General features: G+C 32.8%; 4 protein-coding genes across 5 annotated transcripts; 2 read left to right on the forward strand and 2 right to left on the reverse strand.

Annotated features, from left to right (window-relative positions):
* Window positions 1-745: 745 nt before the first annotated feature.
* Window positions 746-2,375, reverse strand: LOC110664625 (non-specific lipid transfer protein GPI-anchored 31). The gene is made up of 3 exons (XM_021824382.2): window positions 1,929-2,375; window positions 1,778-1,804; window positions 746-1,136 (listed from the first exon to the last, which is right to left on the reverse strand). Exons 1-3 carry the CDS (start codon window positions 2,272-2,274, stop codon window positions 970-972), a joined length of 540 nt encoding a protein of 179 aa, XP_021680074.2. The 5' UTR covers window positions 2,275-2,375; the 3' UTR covers window positions 746-969.
* A 3,679-nt stretch (window positions 2,376-6,054) lies between these two features.
* Window positions 6,055-12,113, reverse strand: LOC110664624 (2-C-methyl-D-erythritol 4-phosphate cytidylyltransferase, chloroplastic). 2 transcript variants are annotated; one of them, XM_021824378.2, is made up of 12 exons: window positions 11,706-12,113; window positions 11,511-11,587; window positions 11,320-11,391; window positions 10,468-10,523; window positions 9,858-9,937; window positions 9,571-9,653; window positions 8,043-8,120; window positions 7,587-7,655; window positions 7,067-7,135; window positions 6,939-6,985; window positions 6,647-6,737; window positions 6,055-6,436 (listed from the first exon to the last, which is right to left on the reverse strand). In XM_021824378.2, exons 1-12 carry the CDS (start codon window positions 11,845-11,847, stop codon window positions 6,365-6,367), a joined length of 936 nt encoding a protein of 311 aa, XP_021680070.2. In that variant the 5' UTR covers window positions 11,848-12,113; the 3' UTR covers window positions 6,055-6,364. The 2 variants fall into 2 exon arrangements, with proteins under 2 accessions (XP_021680070.2, XP_021680069.2); XM_021824377.2 differs by having other exon boundaries at window positions 11,496-11,587.
* Window positions 12,114-12,216: 103 nt separating this feature from the next.
* On the forward strand, window positions 12,217-15,189 carry LOC110664623 (pentatricopeptide repeat-containing protein At3g57430, chloroplastic). The gene has a single exon (XM_021824376.2). It carries the CDS (start codon window positions 12,338-12,340, stop codon window positions 15,011-15,013), a length of 2,676 nt encoding a protein of 891 aa, XP_021680068.2. The 5' UTR covers window positions 12,217-12,337; the 3' UTR covers window positions 15,014-15,189.
* Window positions 15,190-15,546: 357 nt separating this feature from the next.
* LOC110664657 (uncharacterized) lies at window positions 15,547-16,278 on the forward strand. Its single transcript, XM_058142271.1, has one exon. It carries the CDS (start codon window positions 15,547-15,549, stop codon window positions 16,276-16,278), a length of 732 nt encoding a protein of 243 aa, XP_057998254.1.
* Window positions 16,279-17,509: the final 1,231 nt, after the last annotated feature.

Raw genomic sequence — 17,509 nt, forward strand, 5'->3', positions numbered from 1 at the left:
AATGACATTTTTAGTCTATATATAAAAATTTCTATTTAACATAATATAAAATTTTTACAATACTTAGCATTAAGCATCTTTTTATTTCTTTTTATCTTTTATATACATATCAAATTATATAATATTATCATAAATTTTATGTAAATCTATATTTAGATTTGAGTTTTTTCTCTGTCAAACTTGAGAATACTCTAATTTAAATCTACTAAGTAAATAATATGTCAACTTAAAAATACTCTAATTTAGGTCTACTAAGTAAATGATATGTCTTTGATCATCGGATCAAATAAGTATGAAATGGGCTTTAATTCATAGCTTTTAGACTAAGTTTGGCACTAGCTTTTGAACTGTGCTAGCTTTTGAACTGAGTTAGACATAATAACCGAGCCTCCCTTCCTAATTAATGTTTGAACCTCTCATAAGCGTTAAGTATTTAACGTGAACATTCGATAAGTATTTTACGTGAAGCGTTCAATCATGGGCATGTAGGCGATCAGGGAGTGTTAAGATCCAATGTGCCCCTTATAAAGTCTTGGACGCCCCTCCTATGGATGAGTTAACCCAGACCATTTTCTTGAAAATATGAAAACTAATAATAATAATAATATTTCAATTTAATTTCGTTTCAATTCTATATTAAAAAATAAAACACTTTAATTCAATTTGGCCTGAAATTTTAACAAATAATTAGGTTCAAATCCTTTCAAACTATTCCACACAAAAATCATAAGCTAACAAACAAAAATCAAAATATAAACATATATGAACTTTGATGTACTGAAAAGATATTCAAACCACAAAAGAAGTTTTCAGTGAGCGACAATGAATTCATATCTACTTTAGTCACAACTTCAGTAAGAGGGCTACTGCAAGTACTCAAAATACCACTATTCAAGCTAAACATCAAATTAGTCCTCATATAATATGTATCTTCTCCACTCAGATTCAAAATGGTACCACAATTACATCTCAGAAACTAGAGATCACTGCAATTACAAAGCCAATGGCTAGAGATCCGACTGATATAGATAACCCTTGAGAACTTGAGGCCCCTGGAGATGGTGCTTGTGCTTGCTCGTTCGATCCAGAGGTCGAAGTAGAACTAGGTGCAACAGCAATAGATGGTGGAGATACACCTGTGACAGCAATTAACCAATTTGATAAAACTTATCCACTTGACACGCGAATTCACATGATCAAAAGCAAAATTGCACACATATAACTATCCTCATCACCCTGCCCCATAAACAACTCTCCTCATCAAGCAATGTGGGGCGGTGTTTGGGTGGGGAGGACCTCTCATCTCCTTTTACTCGTTATGCTAACAAAATGATAAAGTCAACTCAAGCAACACATTTAATGTATAAACCGAAGGAGACTTGAGAAAAGTATCCTTCCCTGCCATTTTTCCCACAGAGTTGGTTTTGGCCCACAGGTATAATCAAACTCATAACCCATGTAATCTACTTCGTTATAGACCAATGTGAGAGCTAATTACCAAATTTGGTACTTCCATTATTTGAAATATAGATCTTAAACAAAAGCAGAATCAGCATTTTATTTTCATCAAAAAAGTGAGAAAAATCTAGTAGACAAGACCAAATCAAAGCAGAGAATGTCTGCAACAAATAAAAAAAACCCTTATCATAGTAATCACCTTCTGAACTGCATGAATATAGATTGCATGTAAATGTTATCACAATGAAACCCAACAGAATCAAGAATTAAAATACCAAGATGCAGAGTATTATCATTAAAGATCAGGATCATAACATACCAGGAGAACCAGTGGGAGCCAAAGACACTGCAAAACAACACACAAACCCAATAAAATAAATCACCACAAATCATATCCCTAAACTCAGCCAAGCCACCAAAACAAAACCCACAAAGGAAAATAACAGAAAATGAAGGAAAAAAAGACTAACATCCACAGTCAGAGACAGAAGGGGCATGCAGCTTGCATGCAGCAGGTAAAGCAAGAGCCTTGGTGACATTCAGAACAACACCATACTGAGCACTACTCTTGAAAGCCACACAGAGACACTCCGCATCAGTTTTCAACACAATTTTCAATCCAGAGCAACAAGTGCTCTCTGGTTTGGTTGTGGTATTGTCGTTTGACACATAAGACAAACAGTCAGCCATTTTCGGCACCAAACTGGAGCAGTGTACGGAGGGCGCCGGAGCTGCGGCGTGGTGGTGGGTGGCATGAGTGGCAGAGATGGAGAAGACGGAGAGAACGAAGAGGATGAGAGAGAGAGTTGACGCCATTTTTAAAGAGAATTGAAGTATAGTGGAGTGCTGAAGAAGTGGGGTGTTGTTGTTGGAGATTAATAAAGAGAAATGGGCCTTAAAAAAGTAGCTCAGAAACACGAGAGAGAGTCTGAGCGTGGAGAGAACGGCAGCCGATGCAATTAAGAGGTGGCGGGACACGTGGCATGCATTCGATTTCTTGCTTTAATGGGATCTTAATTTAAAGATTTTTCTTTTATTTATTCTGTGATATTTTTTATTCAAGAAATTTGTTTTAATTATCTTTGAGGAATATATATATATATATATATATATATATATATATATATATATATAATGAGTTCTTGTAGGAAAAATAGAAAAAATTGTGTTTTTATGTTATCTATATCGGATTTTAAATTTTAAGATTTGAATAAATAAATAAATTATTTTTTATATATTTAAAATTTTTATAATTATATTTTTAAGTTTTAATTTTATTCATAACTATTTAAATTTTTATTAATTTATTATTAATAAAAAAAATAAGTTAAATTTTAAATTAAATATTAAATTTACCACCTTTAATTTTAATAAACTTTTAAATGATATTTAATTTAATTTATAAAAATTAACTTATAATTTAATTTAAATTTATAAATATTTAAAATTTTAAATAATTATATATTTAAGTATATTATCTGGACGTTGTTTGAATAAATTATATTTCAATTCATAAGGTTAGAGAAATATACATATTAATTTTTATATTTTTAAAACTCCCTTATTTCAATCGTTAACTTTTTAATAAACTTATATATTAGTTCCTGTTTAAAGATATATAGGTTTTTATTTTTTTATTTTTTTTGTTAATTATAAAATAATATAATATAATAATAAATTTTTTAATTAAATTCTTTTAATTCAAATATATAATATATATAGAATATTAATAAAATAAAATGATAATATTATAATTAAAATAATAAATATTATAAAATATAACTACTATTTTACAATAAAATTTATATTATAAATTTATAATATTATTTTATTATAAATAACATAATAAATTAAATTCAAGGGATTATTTTGTTAACAAAATAAAACATAAAGAACTAAATTATTTTATTTTCAAAATAAATTTAATGATATTTTGATAATGTCTTATATAATTAATTATAAATTTAATGAAAAATTAGAAGAAACGACTAATATATAGGTTTATTAAAATTTTAAAAATTAAATAATAACTTTTAAAAATATAAAAATTAATTTATAAAAATGTTAAGGTTTTGTAATTTTCCTTATAAATAAATTAACTCATAAATTAAAATAAATACCTTTTTATTTAAAATTTTTAAGCTTTTGATTCTTAATTTATCAAAACATTAACTTAAAATTAAGAAGTCCCAAATTCTTCACTTACCACAAGGTTCTCTAAGTTGACCAAATTCAAAGCCATATTCCTAAGGTGAAAGGTGATGGGTAATTTATACTTATCATCCCTGAATTTTAGTGAATATTTTATGTTCATCCCTAAATTAAGAAAATACTTTAATTTTGTTTTAAAACCTATTACTTTCACTTATAATTTCAGGTTTATAAATAAAAATTATAAAAACATTATTTTACTCTTCTCTCTTTTATATTTTTTTTCCTTTTTTATTTGAGTCTTTCCTCTTATCTAGCCTATTATTTAATTTATTTTAATTTAATAATAATTTTAATTAATTAATAAAATTTAACTATAAATAATAAATGATAATAAATGAAAATTTTAAATTAATTTATTAATAACTTAAATAAGAAAAATGTATGAAAATAAAATAATTTTATTAATTTATAATTATTTATTAATTCAAAAGAAAAAGATATGGGAGGGAAAAAAATAATAATTTTATGTTTTTTATATATAAAATTTGCCATTGCAAGAAAAAGAAAAAAAATGATTTTTGAAATAAATTTACAGAAGCTCATAGGATAAATTTTGACAACTATCTCTAAACTTATCTAGTTGTAATATTATAGTCCCTTAACTTAAAAACGTAACATAAAACTCCATCAACTTTTAAATTTTATACAGTAAAATCCCTCTAACCTTCAATTACCAGTTTCTTAGTTAGACGTTAACCTGGATAGTTTTGCCATGTAGCTTAGTCAGTATTTCTCTTTTCTCTCTCAAGCCATGTGTAAATTGAATCATTCTTCTCTCTATAAATAAAATAATTTTTCATGCATAAAGAGAATAATTTTACATTTTACATAAGGAGGAGAGAGAAATGTTGACTAAGGGTCATGCGGGAGCTATTCACATCAGTTTTTAACTGAAAAATCGGTAATTTAAAGTCAGAGGGGTTTTACTGTTTAAAATTTGAAAGTTTATGAAATTTTATATTAAATTTTAAAGTTAAAAGACTGTAGTGTTACAACTATATAAGTTAAAGGATAATTATTGAAATTTATCCGAAGCTCATATTAGCATTGAGTAGGGAGATTCGTGTTAATGACTATATATATATATATATATATATATATGTGTGTGTGTGTGTGTGTGTGTGTGTGTGTGTGTAGGGTACTTAATAATTTTTTAAATAATTAAAATATATAATGTTTAATGGCTTTATTTCTTTTATTTAGTTAAAGGATAATTTTATTTTATTTTTTTAGCGTCGTTTAATGGTAAATTGGATTGAATTTTAACGGAGAATTAATTTATTAACAAAATCTTAATGATGCAATTATAAGGTTTTAAAAATATAAAGATTAAAATACTCTAATTTAAAATATTTTTTATACTATATCAATATATAATAATTTATTATATTTATCATTTTATTCTTAATATTTAAAATAAAATGCTAATCTAGCTTGAATTTAAATTCTCTCAAATTTATTTGAGTTTTAATTTGAGAATGATTCAAAACTTTATTTTTTTTTTAATACAAAAAAAGTAAGTTTATGTCTAAATCAGTTCAAGTATTAGCAATATGTCAACTTCAAGAATGAATAACAAAATTCAATTAAAATGGTATTTGACTTAACTTATAAAAATTTACTTATAAATGTTTATAAGCCAATTCAAACTTATAAGTGTTAAAAATATTAAATAATTATGTATTTAGTTTAAGTATTTATAAATGACTTATAAGCAATTAATATATTTCATAAAAAATAACTTCCAAATATATTTATTATTAAAATTACTAAAAAAGATATTAAATAAGATTTATGATGAAATTTTAAAAATTAAATGAAAATAATATAGCAAAATATTTAATCAAATTAACTTATAAGCACGTGACTTATAAGCGAGAAAATGAAAAATTGATCTGTGCTTATCTTTTTTAGCTTAGAAGTTAAAAAATTGTTATAAACAAATCAGTCAGCTTATTTTTAGAACTTATAAGCTGGTTTAACTAATTTATAAACTAAGTGCCTATTTGACATAGCATTTAGAGAGGCGAAACTACTTTTTTGAATAAAAGTATTATTTTAAATACTGTTGAAAAAAACTGTTTGTAAAAATCTATCTTATTATTTTAGTGTTTTTATGACTAAAATATATCAATTTTAATTTTAAATTATTTTTTAATACTCTCTAACTAGTATATTTAAAAAAGTAATTTTCTTAATAACTGTTTCAACAGCGATACCAAACAGACCTAAGACAAACACCTCAAAGTTCAAGACAAGCCCTGCTAAATAATGCATTAACTTAAAACTCCATCTATATGAGTGGCAAAATATAAGTAGTCCAAAACTCTCGGAAAAAAAAAAAAAAAAAGAGAGAGAGAGAGAGATTACTTAGGTTAATACTTAAATGTAGAATTACTAATTCAATAGTATTATAATAGATAGTAAAAATTTCTACAAAAATCTCTTTGGATTTTATTCATTTGAATACAGAATAATACCAGCAGAAATCATTATGGCTGCTGCAGCTCACATACTCTTTATCTGGGTTTGAAGATGAGCCTAATAGAATATCATTGCAAGATTTTCTATTGTCTTTTATCAGACCTCAAATGCAGAAAAATTCTTAAAATTAGAAGAAAAAAAAAATGTCTCTTTTCATCTGAAAGATAAAGAATGGAGCAACAATAGAATGCAAAAACCAAATATGAGCCTATTTCGAAGATTCTCCAGAATTCAAGTTCAAAATTCTCTCGGCAAGTAACAAATCATCCGGAGTTGTGACCTGCAAATCAAAGGATTTAGCACAATCAATTTGTAATAGAAATAGAACAAAACTAGCTTTTCTTATTCATTGATTCCCAATATCGCAAAGAAAAAAGGATGTTTGATGTTTAAGAACAGATGCAATCATGTATTACTAAACTGCATGGTACTGGCTCTGCATTATAATCACGTCTCATGCAAAGGTTCATGGATTAGATAGTTTCAATACCTTGATGTTTGTGTAAGATCCTTCGGTAATGTATACGGGATGTTTAAGGTGCTCCACGATAGAGACATCATCAGTGACTTCAAGACCACCTCTGTAGAGAAATACTAACTTAGAAACTGTTTACCATTTAGGATTTGTTAATGAAAATAAGACAATCTCAGACAAAATGCAGTTTTTATGTGAATTTTTCCACGACGAAATGATTAACCTAAGCTAACTTGTTAAAAAATAATACAATAATTAGAAAATTAATTAAGCAGTTAATACTTCAAGATGTTAACAGCATAAATACCTGTTCACAAGCTCAAAGCCTTTTTTAAGCAAATCAGGCTTAATCACCTGTACAAAAAGAAACCTACATAAACAGATATTCAAGTATTCAAATTCCTTTCAATAGTGTAAATTCTTCCAACAGTAAACCTGTGGGGTTTGCATTTCCCAAAGTGTTTTGCGGTCGAGAGTTCTCACTACAAAAGATTCACTATTCGCCTGCATGGAGATAGGAAATGGATTATAAAACAATCCAGCGAAAGAATTGTGTTGGATGCCTCACATCAGCAGCAAACAAGAAAAAACAAGGAAATATGTAGCAAGGTGAAGTCAAGACAAATTGGCTTAAGTCATTTTGGTGGAGGCAACTCAACAAGTCCACACATGGATCTTTGCCGACTCTCATCCACACTCTCCGGGTCAGAGAATTTGACAGAGTTAATAGCAGGTATTGGATTAAATACCCACTATCAGTTGAAGGCATGATCAGGTAATATAGGCAACCAGGAATGGTGCTATGATACTGTTTCTTTAGACCTTCCTGTGGAGCTATTTAATGCTCTCATATAACAAACAAAGAACTAAACATAACGATAAAAGAATTTAGGAGTACATAACTTGCAGAATGCAAAACAAAAGGGTACTAACTTCTAATGATTAATCCACATACCTCCTTAATTGTAGCTTTAGCAGGAACACCAAGCACAGCTGCTCCGTTTATCCAAGCATCTTTGAGGACCTAATCACAAGTAATGACCCTGTTATTTTGTACAACACTTTAATATCACAAGTAAATTCCATCTGTCCCAATGGAAAAAACCTTCCCTTATATCTTGCAGAGACAATGGAGGCTCAACAACTTGAACCGACATACAGTAAAAATCGAGCAAGAACCACAGTGGCTATGCACCATGGCCCAGAACAACATGAATAATTGTTCTAGAATCTAACATATTCTTTCTTTCTTTTTATAACTTTCCTCCATCACTTAAAATGTAATGCAGCATAAAAATGACCCTTAATATCTATAAACTTACACTGTGTAAGCAGTTAAGTTTGAGAAACAGCTGAAGCCAAATCACCAGATATGCATAAAAAAATATTTAAAAAAAAATCTGATCCAAACCTCTTTTACTTCTGCAGATGACACCAGAGGTCTAGCTGAGTCATGGACACAAACAAGCTCAGAGTTCAAATCAACTTCCTGCAGAGGAAAGTGACATATAATGATTAAAGAACAAATATTTTCCAAAACCAATGATGAATATTCAGAAAGTAATCCAATGTGATCTTCTTATTATTTTTTTAACAGTCTCATTACTACCCGATGGTCCATATAAATTAAGAAAAGATTCAATACAATTACAAAATAGTCTGGTTTAGAGAATAGGCTGCAAACATATAAATGCATCCAACAAATTAGGAACTGGGAATATGCAGATATGTTACTGTGTGTCCTCATGGCTAAGTACATATTTATTATTCAACAATGTGACACATGGAAATATTTAGTAATTTTATTTTGTGTGCCATACATTAGCCAATTAAAAAAAAGCACGGCCATACTCATAAACAAGATCAGAAGAAAGGAATACAAGGTTTTCACTGCACTCCTCTAGTCTCTTTCTTTTGCTCTTCTCAATTGCTGTGCGCTTATTGGCTGATATATGCCACATAAACTACAAACGCTATAGATTATTGGCTGATGTGATTTTTTCTGTGTAGCATGTGGTTGGAGTACAATGCAAGAAAATTTTCAAGAACAATCTTTTACGGTTTTACCATTGAAATTATGGATAAAATCTTGCTTTGCATTTTTTAGGTCTTTCATGAATGATTTATTTAGAGGTACTGTTTCAACTGATACGCAACAAGATTGCATATCCCTTCTGTTTCAGCATAGGCTTTCATTTTTGTATTTCTGTTATTGCTTCAGTCCTTTCCTGTAATAATCTTTCAATTCTCCCTCTTAATTTTAATATATCTTTTTCTTCTATCACAAAAGAAGGAAAGAATGAAGATCAAAAGAAACCCCTAGTGAGATACAATGTTGTCAAAATAAAAGGTGCCTTTCAGATGCCATGACCCTACTTGCCCAGGGCACTAGACACCCACTCAATTACAGTAAGGTGCCAGTTCAAAAAAACTATTTACATCCCACCTAAACAAGTTAATGTTCACATCAAAATTTTCATTCAAAGAAGTTCCACATCAGCATATGTGCATTGTGATAAAAAGAAATTTAAAAAAGAACATTAAATCATATCAAATATTGAAGGTAAAAGAACTAAGCACAAATTATGTCACTAATCTGCTCAGTTTTCCAGCATGAAAAATCTGAAGATTCCTTTGCTCTTCTTCTCATCTGCCTCTATTGTCTTCCTTTTTTTACTTGTATTTGTAAACAGCTAGATGCCTTTTTCCCTCACAGAAGCTGAGGAAGGGGACAATCTTTAACAGTTTATAATTGATATTTCATACTTTGTCACGTTTGCCCCTCAAGCCCATGATTTAGAAGTGATTTTAACATGTGAAAAGTAGGTAATTAAATACATGCCAGAAGATCATCATTGAGCATTAGACAAAAGCAATAAAAAAGCAAGCATATCATGAGAAAGGAGATGGAGCATTAAATGGAAGCATTTCTCAGGCACCTGAAGGCCATTGTATACAGAATCTTGTCTTTCCTTCCCAGGCAGTGCAAATTTGAGGTCCACAGTGATATTTTCTTTGGCATCTGAAAAAAAACATAAATTAGTTTAAATTTCCTAGATTAAAAAGGTTTAAGAAAACCAAAGCAGAATGCATGTCATGTAAAGGAAGCCAACCAGATAAGCACATGCATACACCAACAAGTGTGCACATACATGGCTGAACATATGTGGATGCACACACACAAAAGAAAGGAAAAAAGAGAGAGAGGGAAAGAGAGATGTAGAACCTTCAAAAATGTCTTGGTAGGATGGATCGCAGACTACAACAATTTCTTTCACTTCAGTCATTTTTGAGAATGTGTAGAAACTGCCAAAATAAAATGGAATTATTTCTAGAAGCAAATATAGCGTTGTTGAAGTTAGACCTATAAAGGCCATCTCTAGGATCTTTGCACCAAAAACTATAGACATGAACCAGGTCAAATTGCCTCAGAGGAAAAGTTATTGTAGGAAACTAATAATATCCATCTACATGTGAAAACCAAAATTGGTAGTCCCATCAGGGAGAACTACCACATCATAACTAGCTGCTCATAGCAACAACATGGCATGTTACAAAATCCATATAATCCATAAGTTCTTCTAATGAAAAGAACCATGAGATTGCATTCAATTATTCATGTTCTGATCAAATCATATTTCAATTAATACATCTCTTTTCCAATCAAACTTATCATCTTCCAGGAGACACCATTAATCTATGCATCTCATTCTTTTTAAAATTTAATATGATAATTTGCTACCAAACTTTAGGTTATTAAGTTTCCACATGTCCTTTAGAATGATTTCAAGCTTTCCCAATAATGGTATATTTAGATATAAGTTGTTGCCATTTACCTGTATAAAGCAATTGGCTGGCCTAACAGGGGTAGATATTGCTTTGGCATGCTTGCCTATTGGCACAAAGATAACAAAACCATCATCTGGAAGATGAAATAAGTAACTATGGGTAATAAAGAAACTGGCTATTTGTAACATAAAGGAAACTATGTACTTGGCATTATACTCAAACCTTTGTGGATATAATCACAAAATAACAAACAGAGACCTAAAATTAAACACGAGACAAATTACTGCAGCCATGGATGTAGAGTGTGATGTCTCTCCTTTTCCCTCCCTGTCTCTTTCTTTTTGTGTAATTCTCTCTCTCAAAGGCTGCCTGCTGCTGTAAACCAAGTTACTGCTACAAAAACCAATAACCATCAAGTTCAACCTTTTCCTCACTTTAGCCTAAACTATCCCATCATTGGACAAATATAAACCCAATTCCCAAATATGTTTTCAATTCCCCAAATAAACTAATTGGTCTAACAAATCCTAGATCTCAATGCTAACCCAATAAATCCCGCAATGAAACCCAATGTTCCAGCCACCAAATAACCACTTTTGAACCTCAATTATCCATACATTCAAAACCAGTTCAATTTATGAATCTTCAGGCCTTTTCTTCTCTGAATTTGAACCGCAACAGATAAGCAAGAATAGACAGATTCATCATGCAAGTCCGATAACACCAATGCATCAACTTTATAGCAGCCATCAGAATTGAATCATTACATTCGTGTTTTACATAACAGTTTAAGGATATGATCATTCCATGAGGCAACATGCGAGTACAGCTGAAACAATAACTTAGCTAAAATACCATAGTATAAAACAAGAATTAAAGGCTAATAACAAAGAACATACACCCATTCTTTTGCCCTTCCCTCCAGCCAACAGAATGACCGAAACACTCTTCTCTTTCACAGCTGCAGAGCTCTGAACACCAACAATATGGACTGTAAACAACCATGCTCAACTAATGCACAGATATAAATGAGAGGTAAATCACACTAATACTGTTTGCATATAGAGGATCTAACTTTACTAATATTTGCATTTTCAATCTTAGCAGAGCACTTAATAGTGGCAGTAGCAATTCTGGGCAGCTTTTGGATCCAAGAGATTTTATGGCCTGAAACAAACAAAACCCAGATCAAAAAAAACAAAAATTCAATAAAAAAAAATTCTAATCAAGAACTCTAATCAATCACATAAAAGAAAAGAAAAGAAAAGAACGGCTATTGGCTTGCCTGATGACTTCGAGAGAGAGGGCAAGTGAAAAGAATTGGTGGGAATTTGGGGATGATTACATGGAAACAATGAATTAGAAGATTTGAAAGAAGCAGAAGGAGAGATAGTTGTAAGGTTCAAGTGAAGAAGATGATGACCCATCTCGATCTCTCCCTCTTCCTCTCTGTTCCTTCCTTTCTTTTCCCTATTGAACAAAGCAAAGAGAAAAAATGGGAATCGAGTGCAGACAAAGCTCTAGCAGAACCAGTGACTGCTAGTGCTAACCCATCACTCATGGGAAATTAAAATAAATAAATTAATTAAAATTTGCCTTTATGAATTGAAGTCTTTGTTGTCGTCTGTAAAATATTAATATTCAAACATTTTTCCAAGATCAAAGCAAATCAGTCAACATTGTACATCCAAAGCTGAGGGCAACATCCAGTTTGTAACTAATTAGGGTTCCAATAATGATTATTAAGTTAAATATTTATATTAAAATTTATATAAAATTTATTTATATATATATTGTGATTTTCTTTTCTTTTTTTTTAATTGGTAGATTTATTGAGTGGTGGATCCAAAATCTAATCCATTGCAGCTGTATATCACGTTGGAAGCTCAAAAACCCTTCAACTGAAATAACCACCAAATGTCCTCTTACACTGTACAACCCCTCTCTTCAATCTCTCTCCCCTTCTATCCACACTCCCTTTCTGCTGTCCAAACCCACCAGCAGTCCACAAAACCAGTTTACAAACACTCTCTTCAACCCATAGTCTCCACTTCTCCAAAACCCATTACCCAGTCCTTCTCTCAGGCCTCATGGGTCGAGTCCCTTCGCTTTTGCACCCGCTCCAATTTATTCCTGGAAGCTGTTTCTATGTACATTGAAATGATTCTTTCGGGTGTTTCACCTGACTGCTCTGCCTTCCCTATTGTTTTGAAGGCCGTGACTGGCCTTCAGGATTTGAATTTGGGAAAACAGATTCATGCGCATGTTATTAAATATGGATATGGGTCATCTTCCGTGACCATAGCTAATACGCTTGTAAATTTCTATGGTAGGTGTGCAGAATTGCACGATGTGTATAAGATGTTTGATAGAATTACTGAAAGAGACCTAGTTTCTTGGAATTCACTAATTTCTGCACTCTGTCGTTCTGAAGAGTGGGAGTGTGCACTGGAGGTATTTAGATTCATGTTGGCTGAGAATCTGGAGCCAAGTTCATTTACTTTGGTAAGTCTGGCACTCGCTTGCTCTAAGTTGCACAAGCGTGAGGGCTTGCGGCTTGGGAAGCAAGTTCACGGATATAGTTTTAGAAAAGGTCATTGGAGAACGTTTACCAACAATTCTTTGATGACAATGTATGCAAATCTAGGAAGAATAGATGATGCAAAAAGTTTGTTTGACTTGTTTGAGGGTCGTGATTTGGTTTCTTGGAATACCATCATAAGTTCATTTTCTCAAAATGATAGATTTATGGAAGCACTGGTTTTCTTGAGGCTAATGGTTCCTGAAGGAATTAAGCCTGATGGGTTCACACTTGCAAGTGTTCTTCCTGCTTGCTCCTACTTGGAGATGCTTGTTAGTGGGAAGGAAATTCATGCTTATGCCTTGAGAAATGGCAATTTGATTGAGAATTCGTTCGTGGGTAGTGCTTTAGTTGACATGTATTGCAACTGTGGGGAGGTTGAAAGCGGTCGTCAAGTGTTTGATGGTATCTTGGAAAAAAAAATTGGGATCTGGAATGCTATGATTGCTGGTTATGCACAAAATGAGCATGATGAGAAGGCAGTGACGCTTTTCCTAGAAATGGAAGCTGTTGCTGGACTTTGTCCCAATGCAACTACAATGGCGAGTGTTGTGCCCGCTTGTGTACGCTGTGAAGCATTTTCTAAAAAAGAAGGCATACATGGGCTTGTGATAAAGAGGGGTTTGGAAAGAGATAGATATGTGCAAAATGCACTCATGGATATGTACTCCAGGATGGGGAACATGGAGATTTCAAAGACCATATTTAAGAGCATGGAATTTAGAGATATAGTTTCTTGGAACACAATGATCACTGGGTATGTTAGTTCTGGATGCTATGATGATGCTCTTCTGCTGCTACGTGAGATGCAACAAGCAGATGAAGGAAACAACATACATGATGATAAGAAACAAGTCCATTTTAAACCTAATTCGATAACCCTTATGACTGTCCTTCCTGGTTGCGCCTCCCTATCAGCGTTGGGAAAGGGGAAAGAGATACATGCATATGCCATTAGAAATTCATTAGCATCAGAAGTCACTGTAGGAAGCGCATTAGTTGACATGTATGCAAAGTGTGGCTGCTTAAACTTATCTAGGAGAGTATTCGATCAAATGCCTGTTAGAAATGTTATTACTTGGAATGTAATTATCATGGCGTATGGGATGCATGGAAATGGGAAGGAGGCCTTAGAACTGTTCAAAGATATGGTGGCTGAGGGAAACAGTAGTGGAGAAGTAAAGCCTACTGATGTTACTTTCATAGCAATTTTTGCTGCTTGTAGCCACTCAAGGATGGTCGATGAGGGCCTGCATCTGTTCCATAGAATGAAAAATGACCATGGGATTGATCCTGGCCCAGATCACTATGCTTGTGTTGTGGATTTACTTGGTAGAGCAGGCCAAGTGGAGCAAGCATATGAACTCATCAACATCATGCCTTCTGGTTTTGACAAGGTAGGGGCCTGGAGTAGCTTGCTTGGAGCATGTCGGAACCACCAAAATATAAAAATAGGGGAAATTGTTGCTCAAAACCTCCTACAGTTACAACCAAATGTGGCCAGCCACTACGTTTTGCTGTCTAATATGTACTCATCTGTCAGACTTTGGGACAAGGCAATGGATGTTAGAAGGAAGATGAGTGAAATGGGAGTAAAGAAAGAACCCGGCTATAGTTGGATTGAGTATGGTGATGAGATACATAAATTTTTAGCTGGCGATTTATCACACCCACAGAGTGAAAGACTCCATGATTTTCTGGAGACCCTGTCGGAAAGGATGAAAAAGGAGGGGTATGTGCCTGATACTTCTTGTGTACTTCACAATGTTGATGAGGAGGAGAAAGAAACTTTACTTTGTGGACACAGTGAGAAATTGGCAATAGCTTTTGGCATACTAAACACTCCTCCTGGAACTACCATTAGAGTTGCCAAGAATCTTCGGGTGTGTAATGACTGCCATGCTGCGACTAAGTTTATCTCCAAGTTGGTGGATAGGGAGATCGTCCTTAGAGATGTCAGGAGGTTCCATCACTTCAAGAATGGTACCTGTTCTTGTGGGGATTATTGGTGAAAATCAGCTTTTTCATTAGGAATCAGCTTTTTATTTGAGGTTCCTCATGCTGATATTTGTTGTGCACGTAAAATTTATTGTATTTCTACAATGATTTTAGGTACAAGGTGTAAAGAAAAATTATACAACAATCAAAAGTTGTAGTGTTCAAATCTTGCTCAACACTTTCATTCTCAGATCTTGCCAGGGATAATATTTTGTGTTTTACTTCTTTTATTGCTTATTATTTACTTAGAAACTGTTAAGGATATCCCTATCTTAGATTCAAGTTTGGGAAAAGATCAGATGAAGGATAAATCTCAATCACCTTGACTAATTCAAATAATTTATGATGTAACAAATTAGATACACTCATTCAAATTTAAGTTACTTGTTTATAGGATTCTGTTGTAACTAAAAGTTCATCTTGTACCTATTAATGCCTCAGCAGTTCAAGTAAAGAAATCAAGTTCTGATCATTCTATTTTTACCGGTAATTTACATGGTATTAGAGCAGTGATCCAATTCACATATAACTGAATTTTTTTTTCATCATGACTTCCTCTAGCACAAGAAATATTACTCACTCCTCTAGCAAATCGTTGGTTGCTATCAATGGTTCCCAATTACCATTAAAGCTTACCCCTCAAAACTACTCCACATGGAGAGCTCAAATTACTCCTTCACTTCGAGGACATAATCTCATGGGTTATGTTCTTGGCACCATTAAATCTCCTTCTGCCACCATTGAAAAGGAGGGTCAACAAGTTTCAAATCCTGATTATGAATTTTGGGATTGTGAGGATCAATTAATCTTGGCAACCATAATTGCTTCGGTAACATTTTCTGTGATGAATACAATTGCAGATGCCAAGACCTCAGAGGAGGCATGGAACAATCTTCAAGTAGCCTTTTCAAAGAAGTCAGCCACTAGAATTCTGTCATTGCGGGAAAAAATATCCAGAACAAAGCGAGATTCATGCCCTGTTGCTGAGTATCTGCAAACTATCAAGTCGATTGCGGATGAACTCTCTCTATGTGGCAGTCCTATTACTGATGTTGATCTTGTGGTGCATGTTGTCAGAGGAGTTGGGTCTAAATTTCGTGACATTGCTGCAACTATTCATGCTCGGGATACTATGATCACATTTGATGAACTTCAAGACAAACTATTGGCTCATGAGTTGTATCTTAAACAAATCGATCCTAGTTTTGATTCCACTCCAATCATGGCCAATTATACTCGCAAAGGCAATAACATCAAGCATTCTTCTCAGCAAAAATAAGGTAATTTCAGTAAGTCTGTCAATAATTTTCAGTCAACTAGCAATTCTAGTTTTCATGAGACTTCCTCCAGCTTTAGGTCTCAGACTCCTTCATCACGGTAACACTCTTCCATGCCCTCTTCTCACATTCGAGGCTCAGGTACCCAAGCAAAAGTCTAATGTCAGTTTTGCAACAAATTTGGCCACAATGTCAAACAATGCTTTAGAGCCTGAGATTATTTTCGAAACTTATTCTCTCAGAATCCACAAGCACATTATTCTAATACAAATTCAGTTTCTGATCAATAATGGTTGCTAGACACTGTAGCATCTCATCACGTCACAAATGATCTGAGAAATCTCTCTCTACACTCACCATACGATGGAAGTGATGAGTTATATCTCACGGATGGGTCAGGTTTTTCAATCTCTTATGTTGGTTCTAGTACTATCTCTTTTCCCACCAAATTGTGCCGCCTTTCTAATGTTCTTTGGGTACCTTCTGCCAGAACTAATCTCATTTCAGTGTCTCAGTTCTGTGATTCTAATCAGGTGTCAATTGAATTTTTTTCTGATTATTTTCTTGTGAAGGATCAATTCACGGGGGAGATTCTATCCAAAGGCCAACTTGATCAATCCTTATACAAGCTCAATTCCTCCAGCATCTAAAAGTCTCCTGTTTGCCTCAATGTTTGTCTTTCATCAACTTCCTAGCATCAATGTCTTGGTCATCTCAATTCTAGAATTTTTAATTTTATCTTGTCTAAGTTTGCTCTTCATGTATCTTCAGCAAAAGAGGCCATTTGTAATCCTTGCAAATGTAATAAGAGTCATAGGTTATCCTTTGGTGTTTCATCCTTAACAAGCACTCGTTCTCTTGAACTTGTATATTCAGATTTATGGGGCCCTGCTCCTGTGCAATCTCAAGATGGTTTTCGTTATTACATTATATTTGTGGATCATTATACAAAATATATCTGGTTATTTCCATTAAAAGCAAAATCTGATGTCAACAATCTTTTTCCTACATTTCAAAAACTTGTTGAAAACACCTTTAATGTCAAAATTAAATTCATTTACACAGATGGGGGTGGAGAATATATTGCTCTTAAAAAATACTTTCAGTCTTGTGGTATAAATCACCTTTAAACACCTCCTCACACACCATAGCACAATGGGGCTGCCAAACGTCGTTATCGACACCTGGTTAAAATTGGTCTAACGTTGCTGCAAACTGCCTCTCTTCCTCCAT

This window comes from Hevea brasiliensis, unplaced genomic scaffold (assembly GCF_030052815.1).
Source record: "Hevea brasiliensis isolate MT/VB/25A 57/8 unplaced genomic scaffold, ASM3005281v1 Scaf4, whole genome shotgun sequence".
Lineage (NCBI taxonomy): Eukaryota > Viridiplantae > Streptophyta > Magnoliopsida > Malpighiales > Euphorbiaceae > Hevea > Hevea brasiliensis.